This window comes from Gallinula chloropus (genome assembly GCF_964237585.1).
Source record: "Gallinula chloropus genome assembly, chromosome: Z".
NCBI classification, from domain to species: Eukaryota; Metazoa; Chordata; class Aves; order Gruiformes; family Rallidae; genus Gallinula; species Gallinula chloropus.
Genome location: NC_140089.1, coordinates 61,130,911 through 61,146,408, shown reverse-complemented (window position 1 = coordinate 61,146,408; position 15,498 = coordinate 61,130,911). Strand labels below are relative to the sequence as shown.

Below are 15,498 nucleotides of genomic sequence, written 5' to 3'. Positions count from 1 at the left end.
TGGTATGGGCTGAGACAGCAGACCAGGGGAAACCTGAGAAATACTAAACTTGACAAGTAAGTCGGAGTCTACTTGCTTAGGTCCCAGCCTTCTATTCCACGCTGCGCTCTAAATTCAGCATGAGAGAGAAAGCACTACTATATGCCTTGGTGTGGTTATGCTGCAGCTTCAAAACAGGGCAAGTTCAGATCTGTTAGAGACATCCTGAAACTATAGAGAATACACGATCTGTAGGGAAGATTTCCTCAGCTACATCTACAACATGTGCTATCTCATGCACAAATATACCTGTACGTACAGTGGTCTTCCTTTCATCTCTACTAGCTCTGCAGGGATAAGGAAACATTAAGCATTTTCATAAATTATCATTAGCTGTGGTCTTCAAACCGAGAGAGGTCTCGCCCTGCGCAAGCCATACTCTGCTTTTCCTCCACTGACTATGAGATGTGAAATTTGACAAGCTCAATTCACATTGAGGGATTCGTCCTTCACAAGCAGCAGAGCTGAACTGTCTGAAATTTGAACTCCAAGCAAGATCTCAGAATGAAATAGAAAAACATATGTCTCACATTAAGTACTATGAGCAAAAAACAGGACAGAATTATTCATACTGACTTCAGTAGATGCTCATTTACTGCATGGCAGTGAGTATAGACTTTGAGAATGCCATCTACTGGCAAAAAAAGCATGAAAGGATGTAATCCCATGGCAGGCGATTTCCAAAAAAGGGAAAGAATTGTTACATGGGTTGTCAGTTTGGTTGATTCTTTTGTGGGGTTTTTTTGTTTGATTGTTTGTTTTTTCCTTAAATGCCTGCTTCAAGTTTTTTAAACCCAATAGTTGTAATTGCATAACATGATGCTGAATTTTATGTAGAAACTTTGGTGGGTATGAGTTTTGAACCTTAATTTTGAACTGGAAAAGCATATTGTTTGAAAATAGTAACAATTTAAAAGACATCACAGATAATGTGAAAATATGAATAGAGCTGCAAGAGATTCCTCATACTGTGCTGCTTTGTATTATACATGATCTCAAAAATTACTCTCAAAAGTTCTTCAAATAATTGGTGAGAATATTCAGAGCACAAATCTTTGCCACTAAAATCTGAAAAAGCATCAAACTCCATCAATGAACCTGTTTGCTATTGCACCATAGGTACACCATTATTCCAAGCTTTACAACACCCAATTTGTGATCTGATTGTTAAGTAGTCATCTCAGTGGAGAGTATCTATACTGTTAACTCCACATCAGCATTAAAGCATCAGAATAAAACCTTTGATCTATGCCTTATCCATGCAAAAACTGCTCTTGCAGAGCCAACAAAGCTGTCTCTGAAACATGGTAGTAAAGCCCTGCCAACTCAGAGCCACATCATAGCTAAATGTTGATGTGATGAGGCCCTTTTCTGAAAGGCCCACCACTGATAAGATCATTCTGCTCCCAGGGACTTCAGTGTGAGGCCAGTCCTGTATGGTGCTGCATTGTCCTGGGTAGAGGTACCAGCTCATCTGGAGCTGGGAGGGTAGCTATGCATAGGGCTGCTTTGCACCACCACTCTCACTTCCAATAGCCAAATTTATGAAGTTGCTAGGAAATGATAATTGTACAAAAACCTAATTAGTATTGAAAAATATTTAAATCTTCCAAGTCTAATGAACTTCTAGAATCTGAGCTTTGCACCTAGTAATGATAAGCTTGAAAAATTCAGCAATGCTAGACAAATGATTACGAGTAATGCCATTAAATTATTAGCTTGCAAAAAGCATTAAATCCTGACGAGAGACACTGTTGAAGGTATTGCCTTCTATATCCATTTAAGGTACTGGTCACATAGCAAATAATCTTTTATTAATTTTTTTCATTTTGTCTAAACTCTGTGCAGGTTCTGGAAGATCAAGAAAATTTAAGGACACAGCCAGAGGTTAAGAAAGCAAGCTGGATGGCCACTATACCCATGCCAGGATATGCACTGGAAATTTCAAGCCTCCAAGAGCAGAAGCAAGACCCCTCTAGTCAGGGTTTCTTCTTTGGGGCCTGTCAGAATTCATCCCATATTTATTTCCCAAAAGTTCAGCAGCAATGTCAGCAAAAACCCCCCAAAAATGTGAACACAAAAAGATGAAAGCAAGGTTTCCCTCTTTGCTGTTTTGATATTTTTCCAGTCTGTCTTGACTGTCCCATGACAGTTTTCATGGTGCCAATTTCCTCACACTTACAGCAATACAAGAAACTTCAGTTCTCTCCTGATGGTCTCTTGAAAGGACTCGTCCAAGACTGGAGTTGTAGAATCACATGAATCCTAGAATCCCATGACCTGAACCCCGATGTTGTTCATGGATACACATATGAATACTAAGGAATAACCTTCTCTAGAAGCATTTACTGGCTCTGACTGGGGTGGAGCCAGTGAGATGGTGCATGTTTGATTTGTGTCTAGAACAGTGTTGATAACAGGCAGATGTTGTGGCCATTGCTGAGCAATACTTGCAAAGCATCAAAGATATTTTTTGCCCCACTTTGCCCATCAGTGAGTGGGCTTGGTGTGGGCAAGAATTTGGGAAAAGACAAAGCTAGTCTGCCTGTGTGAGATGGTGAAAGATTTCCTTTGCTTTGCTTTTTTTTCCCCCTCTCTCTATCCTTCCCCTATTATATCATCTTTATCTTTACCCATGAGTTTTCTTGCTTTTGCTCTTTCTAGTCTCTGAGGTGCCAGCGGGCAGGGAGCTCAATCTACCAAAAAGAGTTTACAAGACCCAAAAAAGCTTATTTGTGACTCAGGCCATAGGAGCTGAAGTTGGACTCAGTCATTTCTCCAGAAAAGCTACAGGACTTCAATAAAACAGGGACAACTTCCAAAGATTGTCTTTGGCAGAGTGGGAGAGAAGTTATGTTCCAGATAAAAGTCTCCATCATTGATGAAATTCACTCAGAGACTCCAGTACATGAAGGGGGCCTACAAAAAAAGGCTGGAGACTCTTACAAAGGTGGTAGGACAAGGGGCAATGACCTTATGCTAAAGGAGGGTATATTTACATTAGATATGATAAAGAAATTATTGACTGTGAGGGTGGTGAGTAACTGGAGTAGGTGCACGGAGAAGCTGTAGATGCCCCATCCGTGAAGTGTTCAAGGCCAGATTGGATGGGGCTTTGGGCAACCTGGTCTAGTGTAGGGTGTCCCTGCCCATGGTGGTGGGGGAGCAATTAGATGGTCTTTGAGGTGCCTTCCAACCCAAACCATTCTATGATTCTGCATGACTAAGAATATGGCTCACCTTTTTGAAAAAATGTTTTGGTATTTGCTGTTTGTTTTAAATAAACAGACCTTCTCAGAGTTCTCGTGGGCAGAATCCCCCACATGTTATGCAGGAGATGGGGACATAAGGACATAAGACAGTGAGCCATCTCACCACTATATACAAGCTCTCCAGTATCAAAATACATAAAGTTTCCCCATCAAAATAATACTGAAAAATACACGTAATACAGAGTTTCACAGATTTTTTTTCTGAATTAATTATCTTAATACATTTTTTTAAAAAATTGAATTTACCTTGTATCAACAACTAGCTTTGAATCTTAAACAGGCCAATTCCAACCAGAAGAACCAAGAACCTGAAGACCCAGACCCGCAGCCTTACATTTATGAGCCTATGCTGCACATACAGATGGTATGCACACTCATACCATCAGGAACACTGGCCTTTCTTTGCAAATCTAGAACAGATCGCTACCAATGACTACAGGCCAAAAGTAACCATCATACATCCCTTAGGTAGGCCCACCTGGAGGTCTGATGCAAAAGCCCATATGGCCCTCTGTTACAAAACTACCCAGCTTTCCACTTGTGACTGGCTAAGGTGTGTTATCTTCCCTGCCTACTCATAGGGGCTGTGAGGTACCATGAGGCACTCCCAGCAGTCTACATCCTAGATCTGCAGCCAGCACTAATGCATCTCTTGCATTTGTCTCTACAAAGTAGACGACAGCTGGAGCTCCTCATGCAGGGGCAAGGCTGGAGAGCCTCAATGGCAACTCCATCTACAGTTGATAACAGGGACGAACACATCTTCACCATTCCATTCAGCTTAAAGACAAGGATTGTCTCAACTCTTCTTCCCTGGGTCTGGTCCTATTACAGTGGTAGGCAACTCCAAATAAAGCATCATTTTTATCTGGTAAGAAGGAAGTTTAGGTGTTTAGTTATTCCCTCATTATCTGAAAATTTGGTCCTTGTTCTACTTTACAAATACTAGATAGTTTTTGCTCTAATCCAAAATCCAATCCAATTATTTCAGTGACTTTTGGATCGTCTTTTCTCATGATAAGGTCCAATGACAAACATGTAATATTTCTCTGAAGTGCTTGATTAACTGGCCCAGAAAGTAACACAAAACCCAGGCAATTTAAAAAAAGGGGAAAAAAAAAAGAGAGACTTAAAATTAGGAAAAACAGACATCTGAGAAAAATGTGTCCCATAACAACCAGAAACTAGATGAATAAATGTGGCAATGATGATCTCATTAAACATTTACTATAAAACTGTGATGGAAGTGATGAGCGGTAGGTCATCTGTAATGGTACCGGGCAATGGTCAAAAATAAAATATCAAGTCCGCCATTTCAGATGTCCCACATAGTCAAGTTTTAGGAAAGAAAGATTGAGGAGCCTCCTCAGGGACAAATTAAGAATTATGGTTTTGTAAATTTTTGTTAAATAACCCTTAACAAAGTAATCTTTGTGAACATACAATTAGGTATGTTGAATTATCATTCTAGTACAAGGAAATGGGGATTCAAATTTTACAATGGAGCCAAAATGCTGTGATTATTCACAACTACATTAATCCCATCCCTCTGGTAGCTGCCTTATACAGGTCAAAATCCACTTCCCATAAAATATAGGCTATTCTAAGACCACTGAACCAATTGTATGCACTTGTGATGCAAGGCATTTAAAAATAACCTCCCAGTCATTTTGCTGATTCACACTAATAGCTTAGCATCAGCAGGTACTGGTGTTTTGGCAGCAATGTAAATTTATGCTAAATTTCTTTGTGATAATTCGCAAAAAAAAGCAGAAATGGAAGTAAGTGCCAGAATGATTGACACATAAGTGAAACAATTTATGCACCAGGAAAAAAAATAAATTCACTTATTAGCACTGGAATTTTAATTAGTACTAAGAAAGAAAGGCTTTGACAATTCATGTATTTGAACATACAGGCTGTTACAGTGTAATTGTCTCCACAGCCACAAGAATCCTTGCATCCCCCCCACACAAAGAAAAAAGGTCATGAGCTGATGAGAGGGCTACATGTTCCCCAGCCAATGATCCCAGTGACAACCAGGGCTCCTTGCCAGTCCCACCACTGCAGCCCTGGACCCCTGGCAGCAATACCCTGCATGGATTTATAACCACAGCTGCCTGAGGCAGCCCATTCCCCACTGAAGTCCTATTCTGCCTCCATTTCTATTATTCCAAGGCACAAATCCTTTGAGACACAGAGCAAAGCTGGTAGCGAACTAAAATCAACCTCTCCAAGCACACAATGAGCTAAAATTACTCCATTTGACAGGTAATTTCTGCTTCTTCTAGCTGAAGAACCATAGTTATAAGATGCCCCTAAATGTGCTTACATTACTTGAGATCTTAAGAGAAATTCCTAGGCACTGAGATATGGTGGCCTGACACCAGCTGCCAACCCTGTTCTTGATTTCTTGCCTTACTTCTTTCTTCCACTTTAAGTGATAGGCTTTACTCAAGTATCTATGACCTCTTGACAAATTTTGATAAGTCACCATGTTCAGTAAGGCAACAATAAAACCTTTAGTGTTTTATTAGTGACTCTAAGCTCATGTTGCAAGCTACTAGGTGTGAAATTGACTGGGTTTAGATCTGCTTTGACAAAGGCAATGGAGCTATACCCCATTTTGGCAAAGTATGGTATGAAGACCAAAAATCTCAGATCCATAAATACTTCCCTTGGACAAAAGGTAACCTAGTTACCCAAATTCAACAGAATTTCTCAGTTTGGGACCACAAGGGAATAATACGTCCTTATAATCATCTCTTTAGCATGGACATTGACCACTTCACTGGTTAAACAATCAAAATTCAACATTTGGATGCTGCAACAAGTCTAACATTCTAAACTTTTATTAACAAATGGCAATAAAACCCCTTTCCCTTAATAAAGGGTAGAGAAGATACAAACAAGCCTCCTGAAGATTTAACATCAGAGAAACACAGGAAGAAAATAAACCAAATGATCCTCTCATCTGTGCAATGGGATTCTGGAGGTCCCATTAGGCTTCCTCACAAAATTTTACACAAGAAAAGGTCGAGAGCTAGCTTTATTTGTGGATGTTCCCTTTATCCAAGTTTCAGTATCCTCTTTCAATACAGATTGTGACAGTTCATTGTTTTAAAGATTGAGCGGTTGTGAAAAACACATTCATTTCAGCTTGTCATGGAGATGTTGATGAATCCCAGTCACCTGCAATTAAACTGCAATTCAACGCAATGACAGACTAAACAGACAAGTCTAGACAAACAAGGGAAAAACTCAACCAAAAATACAATTTCCAGAGAAAAATTCCCAGATGATCCTATCATCTTTCAGATGAAAAAAGCAGTGTATAATCTTATTTTATTTATTATAAGGAAGTAGAGTATTTGCTTTAATTCATGCAATGGTATCAGGATGTATCATCTAAACAAGACAGAAAAGAGCATTAGACATGTTAGAATATTTTTACTAAAGGAGAAGTACAGGATCTTTTCCTCCCTGAAGTTTGAAAATAAAACATACATGATAAAAATGGGATGCTTTTCATCTTGCATTCCTTTAAGACAAATTCTACTAATTTTACTTATCAGAACACCTGTTCTGTAACAAAAAGCAACTAGTATCTCTGACAGGTTGAAATGGCTGGCTTCATGACATTTAAACTGAAATTAATTACTTGTATTCCAGGCCTGAGTCTACTTTCATGTAACTCAGTCATGTCTTGACTCTTGCATTGGTTCTTTTGGTTTTCAAGACAGAAGAATCTTAGCGGAGTTTCTGTTCAGTTTTTCCCCCTTAATTCTAGAAATGTTTTACACTACAGATATGGGGACTTACAGCATAAGTTGTGGCAGATTTTGCTGTAAGAAGAATTAGTTACACCAGACATTTTGGTCTATTATTCAGGTCAGTGTTGTCATACTAGCAAGACATCAGGGTCTCTAGCAACTAAGCCTAGGAACGTGATGTAGTAGCAAGATACATTTTCATAGCTCTTTCACCACACTTGAGAGGTTTCTGGAGCTAGAATTTATAAACACCAGTACTAGGTTGTACTAGTCAATGTGTACATGGCCACAGTAACTTCACCAATGTAGGCAACCTCTAGTCCTTTGAGACTGTTATATATATATATATATATTTTTTTTTTTTTACAGGAACAGGATGATTAATTTCACCCATGCTCATTCAACAATTGTGTTAAAGTAATGAGATGTTAGAAAACTTACCAAACACTTGATTCCCATGCAACCAGAACAAAACCAAATTTTACACTTCACAAAACTGGACTCTTTTGTTTTGTTTTGCTTTATTTGTATTGAATCCTTTAAAGGAAGGACAAGCTTGAAGAAAAGGCAGCAAAAGAGATTTAGTGTTACGGGCCCTGTAAACGTATAGTGGTGTTTCATACAAGCCAAAGAGTTTTTGTGAATCAAGGTAGACCCTCCACCCCTCAGCTTTTCATACCAAGAAAGAGAAGAGCACAAGACATTTGGGAAGAAACATGGAGCTTGAGCCACAGTTGCAAAACATCCATGACACCACTTCTGGCTCTATCAAACTGTAGAGTGAACGTTTCAAGCTTCTTGTTTCGAAAATGCTTTACCCACCATAATAAGATTCAGTCTCTGGAACTACCAGATTGTTGCTGTGTAAACAAACTGTTCTGTCAAACCGTGAGTTTTACTTAACTTTAATGTGGCCCCAAAACTAGTATCTACTACCAAAGTAATCATGGTAACATACGTGAAACTAAGCTCAAAGGTCGATTTAATTTTGGTTTAATTTTTTGTTTTAGTTTTTTTCACAACTTGTAATTTTAAAAGAAAAAAATTATTTATTGTAAAGAATCATAAATTAAAGGGACTATATAACTCCAGAGTATTTATTAATTCTGCTCAAAGAGGAGAAACAAACCAACCACCACAAAAAAAAAAAAACCACCAGGTTTGGTAAACACTTCTAAAAACTCACCTCGAACTTCAGGAGAGAATCGAGCTGAATGGCGAGACACAAAAAGTTTCAGTTCTTGATCCAGATTGCATTCAATCAAGTTTGTGTCCCATGATCGGATTCCTAAAATTCAAAACACAAAACACATCTAGTTTGATATATGTGCACAAAACTTAGTATTTATCAATTATTCATTAATGCTATTTGCATGTTTCTAAATTCCAAACCCAGTGGCTCTTCCTTTCAAGGCATGCGTATTTTTTTTTGAAAGTGCTTACTCCTCAGAAGGAACACCCAGGACAGAAATCAGCAAGAGGAAATCTGACTTTCCAAAGGGTCACTGTCCTTTAAGGTTTTAGGACTGCTGGTGTCACATCCTAGTAGAATCATAGAATGATCTAGTTTGGAACTCTATGATCCTTAGGATGCCTTCCAACCCCCCTACCACAGGCAAGGCCACCGACCTCCAGGCCTGGATCTACACAAGGTCACCCAGGGCCCCATCCAACCTGGCTTTGAACAACTCCAGGGATGGGGCATCCACCACCTCTCTGGGCAGCCTGTTCCAGCACCCTCTGTAAAAAACTCCATCACTCTCTCTGTAAAGAGCTTCCCCATAATATCTGATCTAAACCTTCCCTCCTTTAGTTTTAATCCATTCCCCCTTCTCCTGCCATTATCTACCCTTTAAAAAAGTTGATTCCCCTCCTGTTTGTATGTTCCCTTCAGGTACTGGAAGGCTGCAATGAGGTCCCCCTGCAGCCTTCTCTTCTCCAGGCTGAACAAGCCCAGCTCACCCAGGCTCTCTTCGTAGGGGAGGTGCTCCAGTCCTCTAATCTTCATGGCCCTCCTCTGAACCTTCTCCAACAGTTCTACATCTTCCTTGTATTGGGAGCCCCAAATCTGGACACAGTACTCCAGATGGGGCCTCACGAGGGCAGAGTAGAGAGGGACAATCACCTCCCTGTCCCTGCTAGCCACTCCTCTCCTGATGGAGCCCAGGACAGGATTGGCACATTAGAAGTTACTGCCATCTTGGGATTGACTTTAAAACAGCCGTACACTGATTTACAAAACCGAAATAGTAAGTCACTCAGAGGACACTTCAGTCACATTGCAGGACTACTGTACTTGTGCTTCTAAGGAAAAAGAAACCAAAAAGACAGCACCATCTAACATGTTGCAAACTAAGATTTAAATACAAAGTATTAAATTGCTGACTTCTTCATTCAAATTCTTTGAAGCATTCAATATTTTAAATTAAAATTTAAGTGATCTTTTATTTATGAAGTATCAAAACTAGAATTTTGATATTTAGAAATGCTATGCCTAATCTCTTCTCTTTTTAAAAAACCCATCACATTCCGCCCCCCCAGCTATTTTTGAAGTGAGAAACTTGACATAGATGGTAAAAAAACCCCTATTATTCCACAATGTATTCTTAAGGATTGAAAATTAAGCAGAAAAAACCCCAAACATTGAAGCCAAAAGAAAATTTTTCCCCATAATATTTTGATGACCAAATGAAAAAAGCAAACAAAACTGCAGGATAAAATAGCTAACATTTTTCTATAATTTTCTTGTTTCAAAGTGGTTCTGAAAAATCTTCTATTTTTGAAAAATAATGAGCATGCAGTTGCTATACAGGTAAGTCCAGGCACTGCTATGATTTTGAACACCAACATTACAGTGATTCCCCACCCTCGCAAAGGAACATCATTAGATTTATACAAATTAGATGGCAAATGCAGAAGAAAGACACTGCAGGTGTCTGGTGTCCCCTCCTCTCATGCCTGACCATGCCTTTGCATGAAATTGTTGAGTTAAATTTCATTGTGCTTTGGCAATGAGATGCTTGAAAAGGTGTGTGGCCAACCCCTCACTGTAAGACTAGCACTAACAATCCAGTTGTTAACTCTTCTAGTGTTTCAGGCTGTTAAAGTTACTGTCAACACTACCTCCTATGCTATATTCTCTTCCAAGGCAGCAGAAACATCAAGACTTGCAGATGAAGGGGAGCAATGGAGCTGGGGAGAGGGCATAGAAACTAGATCTGCAGCGTTGTTCCCCTATTAAAGCTCTGCATAGGTTCTCCATGCAAATATGAATATCTGCATTTCAAGAGCCTGAAGCCTCTTCAGAGAGAAATCATCCATGGCTTTTTTTTGTTGGCAGTCCAGTCCAGTTGGGACCATGTTTACTACTGGGATATGCTACCAGCTATTAAGTAGCTGCCATTTGAAACTCATTAAATAAGAGGAAATGCAGTATTGCCTGTGCATTTCATAACCACTTGAGAAAAGTAACTGAGCCATAGCCAGCCACCTCCACTTCCTGACTGATGCATCATTGTTCAGACACATAATCAGTGAGTCTTTCCTACAAGTCTCCTTATTTTCAATTTTCAAAAATCTCTTGGCCATATGGCACACTTTTGGGGCATAGTTTTGGCAGATAAATACATCTCACCAGGCTTTATGTTTTCCAGGTGTTGGAATATTTCAGGGCAAGAAAGCAAAGATGATATAATACCACACATGTACAAGCACATATGAAAACTATGACTAGTAAACCAACAATGATCCCAAAGCTGATGCACAATGAATGAATGATCACTGGACTTCAAGAAGCTAGAAGATAAACAGCTTGCTGGCCTCTGACTGCAAGCTTGTGTGGGGAGACTACAAAGCTTTCCAGAGGTCAGTTAGGCGATGCGGACCATGATTCAGCAATCCTGTTAATGATGGGGGCTGTCCTCCATTTCTAGCTTCTTTTATTGTGCATCCAAGTTTGTTGTACAGAGAAGATTCTGATTAGTCATAGTCAAGACCACCAAGGCAGGCAACATCCGAAAAACACTACTCAATGCAAAATAAATATTGGGGGTGGGGGGGGAGTTTATAATCCCATGATCCTATGCACACAATAGTCCTAAAAGCTGAAGCTGGGAGTTGTACAGAATATCCCAAATCTGCAGCTGCATGATTCAGCAACCTGGATGCAAAAATTATGCATATACATTATAAAGTAGCATAATGTATTATACAAATTATGTAACCAAATCAGGTTTGGATAGACTGGAGGTAGATCTGGAAATACAGTCCAAGGTCAATCCAATGATGTAGATCATTAACAGCATGGATGTAACTACTGGAAGGATAGCTGAACTATAGCTATCTCTTTCTGCAGTCCTAGGAGTGCAGTGCCACTAAACACAGGACTAATCAAGACAGCAGGCAGGGCACACCCAGTAGCGTCTGCCAAGTCAGTGGAAAAATCTTGAAGCTTTCTCTTTACTCCCCTCTTCTTTTTTGGTGGATGATAGGTTGGAGGATTGCCCCCTTAGAAAAGTCACATCCCAAATGCAATTACTGAGAATGCATCACACCATGCCATTCCCTCTTCATGATATATTAAGAAATGACTCTGCATTCCACCAGGTTGCGTAGTATCACGCCACTGATGTGTTATCAGCAGATGTTTTCTTTGACACGTTGCTCTGCAGTTTGGCGCATGAATCCACAGTTTTCAGTGATGGTACCCAGGAGATGTACCAGAGAAGACAGTGAAGCAGAGTTATCAAGAACCCAAAATGAATTTAAGGTTCTGTTGAGAATAAAGGTTGAAAGAGGGTTTTTTTCCAGACTACAGCACACTTTCCAAAGAGAACGAGATTAGTCAAGCCCATATTTGCCTCATGCAGATAAAGCCGCAGACTCCCAGTGTACACATCCAGAACAATGCACCTCAAAATTTGACCAGGGTTTTTTCCTAGCAGGCAAAATCTCAATCAGATCATCTGACACCAGGAGCAGTGAGGTGACTTCTAATCCAAAATGATGAATAAAAAGGCCAAAGCGCTCCCTCTGAACATCTAAAACTGTAAGTGGGTGTTATGCTTGGTGGCAGGAGGTAGCAGCAACAGAGCTATGCAGCAGCAACTGTACAATAGAAGCTTCAAGAAGACACTGAAGAGCATTTCTTCAGGGGAAGGTCTTAAGAGCAGAAGTTTTATCCATTTGCCCTACCATTTTTAATAATTTAATTAAAATGCAGCCAATTCACTTTTGGTACGACAGAAAATTAGATAGACTTATCAAAGTGCAACGCTGAAGAGGCTCTGAATGACAAAGCATCTACCTCAGTAGTTCTCCCTAGGAGACAATGGTAGCAATAAAGACGAACAGGTCATGATGGAGCTGGTTAGCTCTGATGAGGCACCCCTTTACCACAAACAGTTGCGAGAACAATCAAGAGAAATAGCCAACTGCAACAACAATGCTTGAGAAAGCAACAATAGAGACAAATGAAGTCCTAGCCGGACTGCTGAACCACACCTACACGACAAGGCTGCTACCAGTTCCCCGTTCTAGGGTCTCGAACAATGGCAGGTTTCTGAAACTTCTCATTCCACCAGCCCAGAACAACAACGTATGTTACAAGAATCAGGCATCGGTTGAGTTTTAACAAACTACTGGGTCTGGTAAAAATTTTCTTTGTGCTTCATACCACTACTGCTGCAACGGGGCTTTCCCCGCCCTTTCTCCCCCACCCCCCCCACCCCCCCCCCCGCCTTCCCCCGCATGTACGCTGCGATCTATTGTATCAAAAATGACATTGAGAACTTATAAAAACTGTCATTTCACTTGTGATACTTTCCTGTATCACCGTCTTAAGAACAGGACAAACAAGCAGCGAACTAAAGCAGCCCGTAGCCAGACAATGAGGCTAAGCACTCGGGTATTACCTTGTTACTCATACATATATATATACACAGAATTTTTTTCTTTATTGAAATATATATACGCGCCTATAAAGCTCGCGTCCTGAAAGATTCCCCCGTCCGAGAGAGGAGCCTCACCGCCCAAAGTTAGACACAAAGGCACGGCTGCGCTCCCGCTCGGGCAGTCCTTGCCGCCGAGGCGATTAACGCCCCGAACCACGCCGGTTTGGCTTGACGGCGGGGAACGGGGCTTTGCTGGGAGCGGCCCCACCGCTGCCCTATCCTACATCCCCATCCCCAACCGCGTTTGCCGCCGGCGCCGCGGCCGCCCTTTGTCCGCTCCAGGCCGCCATAGGGACCGCAGTGCGGACTGCGCCACGCCCACCCGCCGGTGTCTCCGGGTAGACGGGCTCGGCGGCGCCGGCAGCAGCGGTGCCGCGGGATCTAGGCTCCCGCCCCAGCCCCTCCGCCCCAACAATGGCGAGCAGGGGGCTCGCTGCCAGGCTGGCTCGGCAGGAGAGCGGCCGGCTGCGGCTCTCCATGAGGGGGGCAGCGGAGCCCAGCCCGCAGGCGTTGCTCCGCAGCGCCCGCACCCCATCGGTGGAGGGGGGTGGAGGGGAGTGGAGGGAAGGGAGGGGCGGCTGCGGCGGGACCCTCGCGTAATAAAGAGCCGGGGACCGCGACTGGGCAGCTCGTGCGCCCGTGTCCTGCGTGGGCGTTCGGGGCGCTGGACGGGGGGGCGAGGGGGGAGGGGGGGAAGCGAGTGAGCCCCAGCCGCGTCCGAGGAGAGGGAAGGCGCCGGCGGGGGGGTTGCCGCGGCGCTGCCTGCAGCGTCCCCGCTCCCCGCCGCCTCACCTTGTTCGATGTTGGCGATAGCCCGCCGCAGGTGCTCCTCGGTCACCAGCTCGCCGATGACCACCAGCAGGTAAAACTTGCTGTCCAGGAAGCGGTGGGAGAGGCTGGGCGATGGGGAGGTAGGGTTGGGGATGCTGCAGGAGGGCTCCGAGTCCACTTCCACCACTACGGTGGCCATCGCCGCCGCCCCGCCCCGCGGCTCCGGGGCGCTGAGGGGAGAAGGGCCGCTCGGCGGCGGCTCCGCAGGCGGCAGGGAGGGAGTGAGGGTGGGTGGGGAGGCGGCGGCGCTTTTATACGGAGACGGTGCAGGGCAGGGACCTGGCGAGGAGGAGGAGAAGGAGGAGGTGGAGGAAGGGGGGGGAGCCGGCGCATCCCCGCGCCGCCGCCGCGTTTCCAGCATCCACAGCTGATGTCATCTGCGGCAAATCCTCCCCGCGGCGGCTCCCGGAAGCAGGAAGGACGCGGGGGGCGAACAACGCCCCGAGGGGGTGCCAAGGGGTGCTCACCGGGCCCTGCTGCTGGCACAGGCGGTGGGACCCCCTCGGCCGACACGGGTCCTGAGCCCCTTGGTCACCGCGTGTCCCTTGCTGCCCGTGCCCTTCCGGGGCGTCACCCTGTCCGGCTGGTTAGCCACGGAGTCTGGCTCTGCTGCCCGTTTCCCCCAGGCCCTCTCGGGGTCCCAGCCTTGGAGCACGGCGGTGAGGAGCCGCAGGTGATTCCCCGGCAGGCCTGGGGAGCTCCTCAGGGAAAGCTGGAATCCGGGCTCCAGCCGCACCCCTGGTACCCACGGATCAAAAACCAGTTCCCTTGTCTGAGCCCCGAGGATCCTGTCCTCTGCATCTCCCTGTAGCACTGCAGCAAAATTCAAGTCATGCTTCATCCGTGTGTCCCCCCATGTTCACACACACATACATCCCACATACACCCACCCCAGCAATCTCAATATCCTTCCTAGCTTCTTTTCATCTGAAAGCAGTTCATCTTAATAACTTCAAACGTATCTTCCACAGATATCCAAGGCCTGTGGATACACGGCTTGCACTGGAAAAGCACTGGTTTTGGGCTTAAGGCTCTAGAAGGTCAAAGGGCTTTGGGTAGCTAAATTTGATCAGGCTCATGGAGCAATGATATGAGAAACATCTACAAACTGAAAAAAAAAATGGGCGTGTATGTGCTTCTTTTCCACATGAAAGTCAGACACCCACTGCCCAGCACTCACTCAGAGCCCCTCATGAGATAGTTAATCACTTCCTAAAAGTGTTCTATCCTATCTTAAAATGGGATAGAGCAATCAGATGGAGCAACCTCTTTGAGATGTCCCTCTCACTTTACTGGCAGAAGCAAGGCCCTGCTTCACAGTGAGCATCTTGTTCATATGGCTGAAGTGGTGTGGGAGAAATCTCACCATGACCTAGGAAAAGGCATAAACTTTAATAGCTTGTTTTTTAAGATAACCTTTGGTTCCTGACAGAGGAGGCACTTCCTCTGCAGCTCCTTCCAGTACTGACGTCTAGAATTCACTGTATGCTGCTCAGAATCAGAATGGTTGCCTGGATGAACCAACACATCAGCCCTGTTTTCTTAGAAGGTGTACTTTGTTCCAGGGCATACTGGACTTAATCTAATTAACAAACATTTCAGGTTGTCATTACTAAGTTATTTGTCTGTCTT

The 15,498-nt window shown here is 43.5% G+C and overlaps 1 protein-coding gene across 1 annotated transcript in view; it reads right to left on the bottom strand.

The window, feature by feature from the left end:
• The window catches only part of MAP1B (microtubule associated protein 1B), a gene marked incomplete at both ends in the record, with an annotated part of 69,266 nt that extends 55,261 nt beyond the window's left edge, over nucleotides 1-14,005 (bottom strand). The window contains 2 exons of the mRNA XM_084278115.1: nucleotides 8,271-8,372; nucleotides 13,828-14,005. Coding sequence (XP_084134241.1) covers nucleotides 8,271-8,372; nucleotides 13,828-14,005 — 280 coding nt within the window. The remainder of the gene's footprint in view (nucleotides 1-8,270; nucleotides 8,373-13,827) is intronic.
• Nucleotides 14,006-15,498: the final 1,493 nt, after the last annotated feature.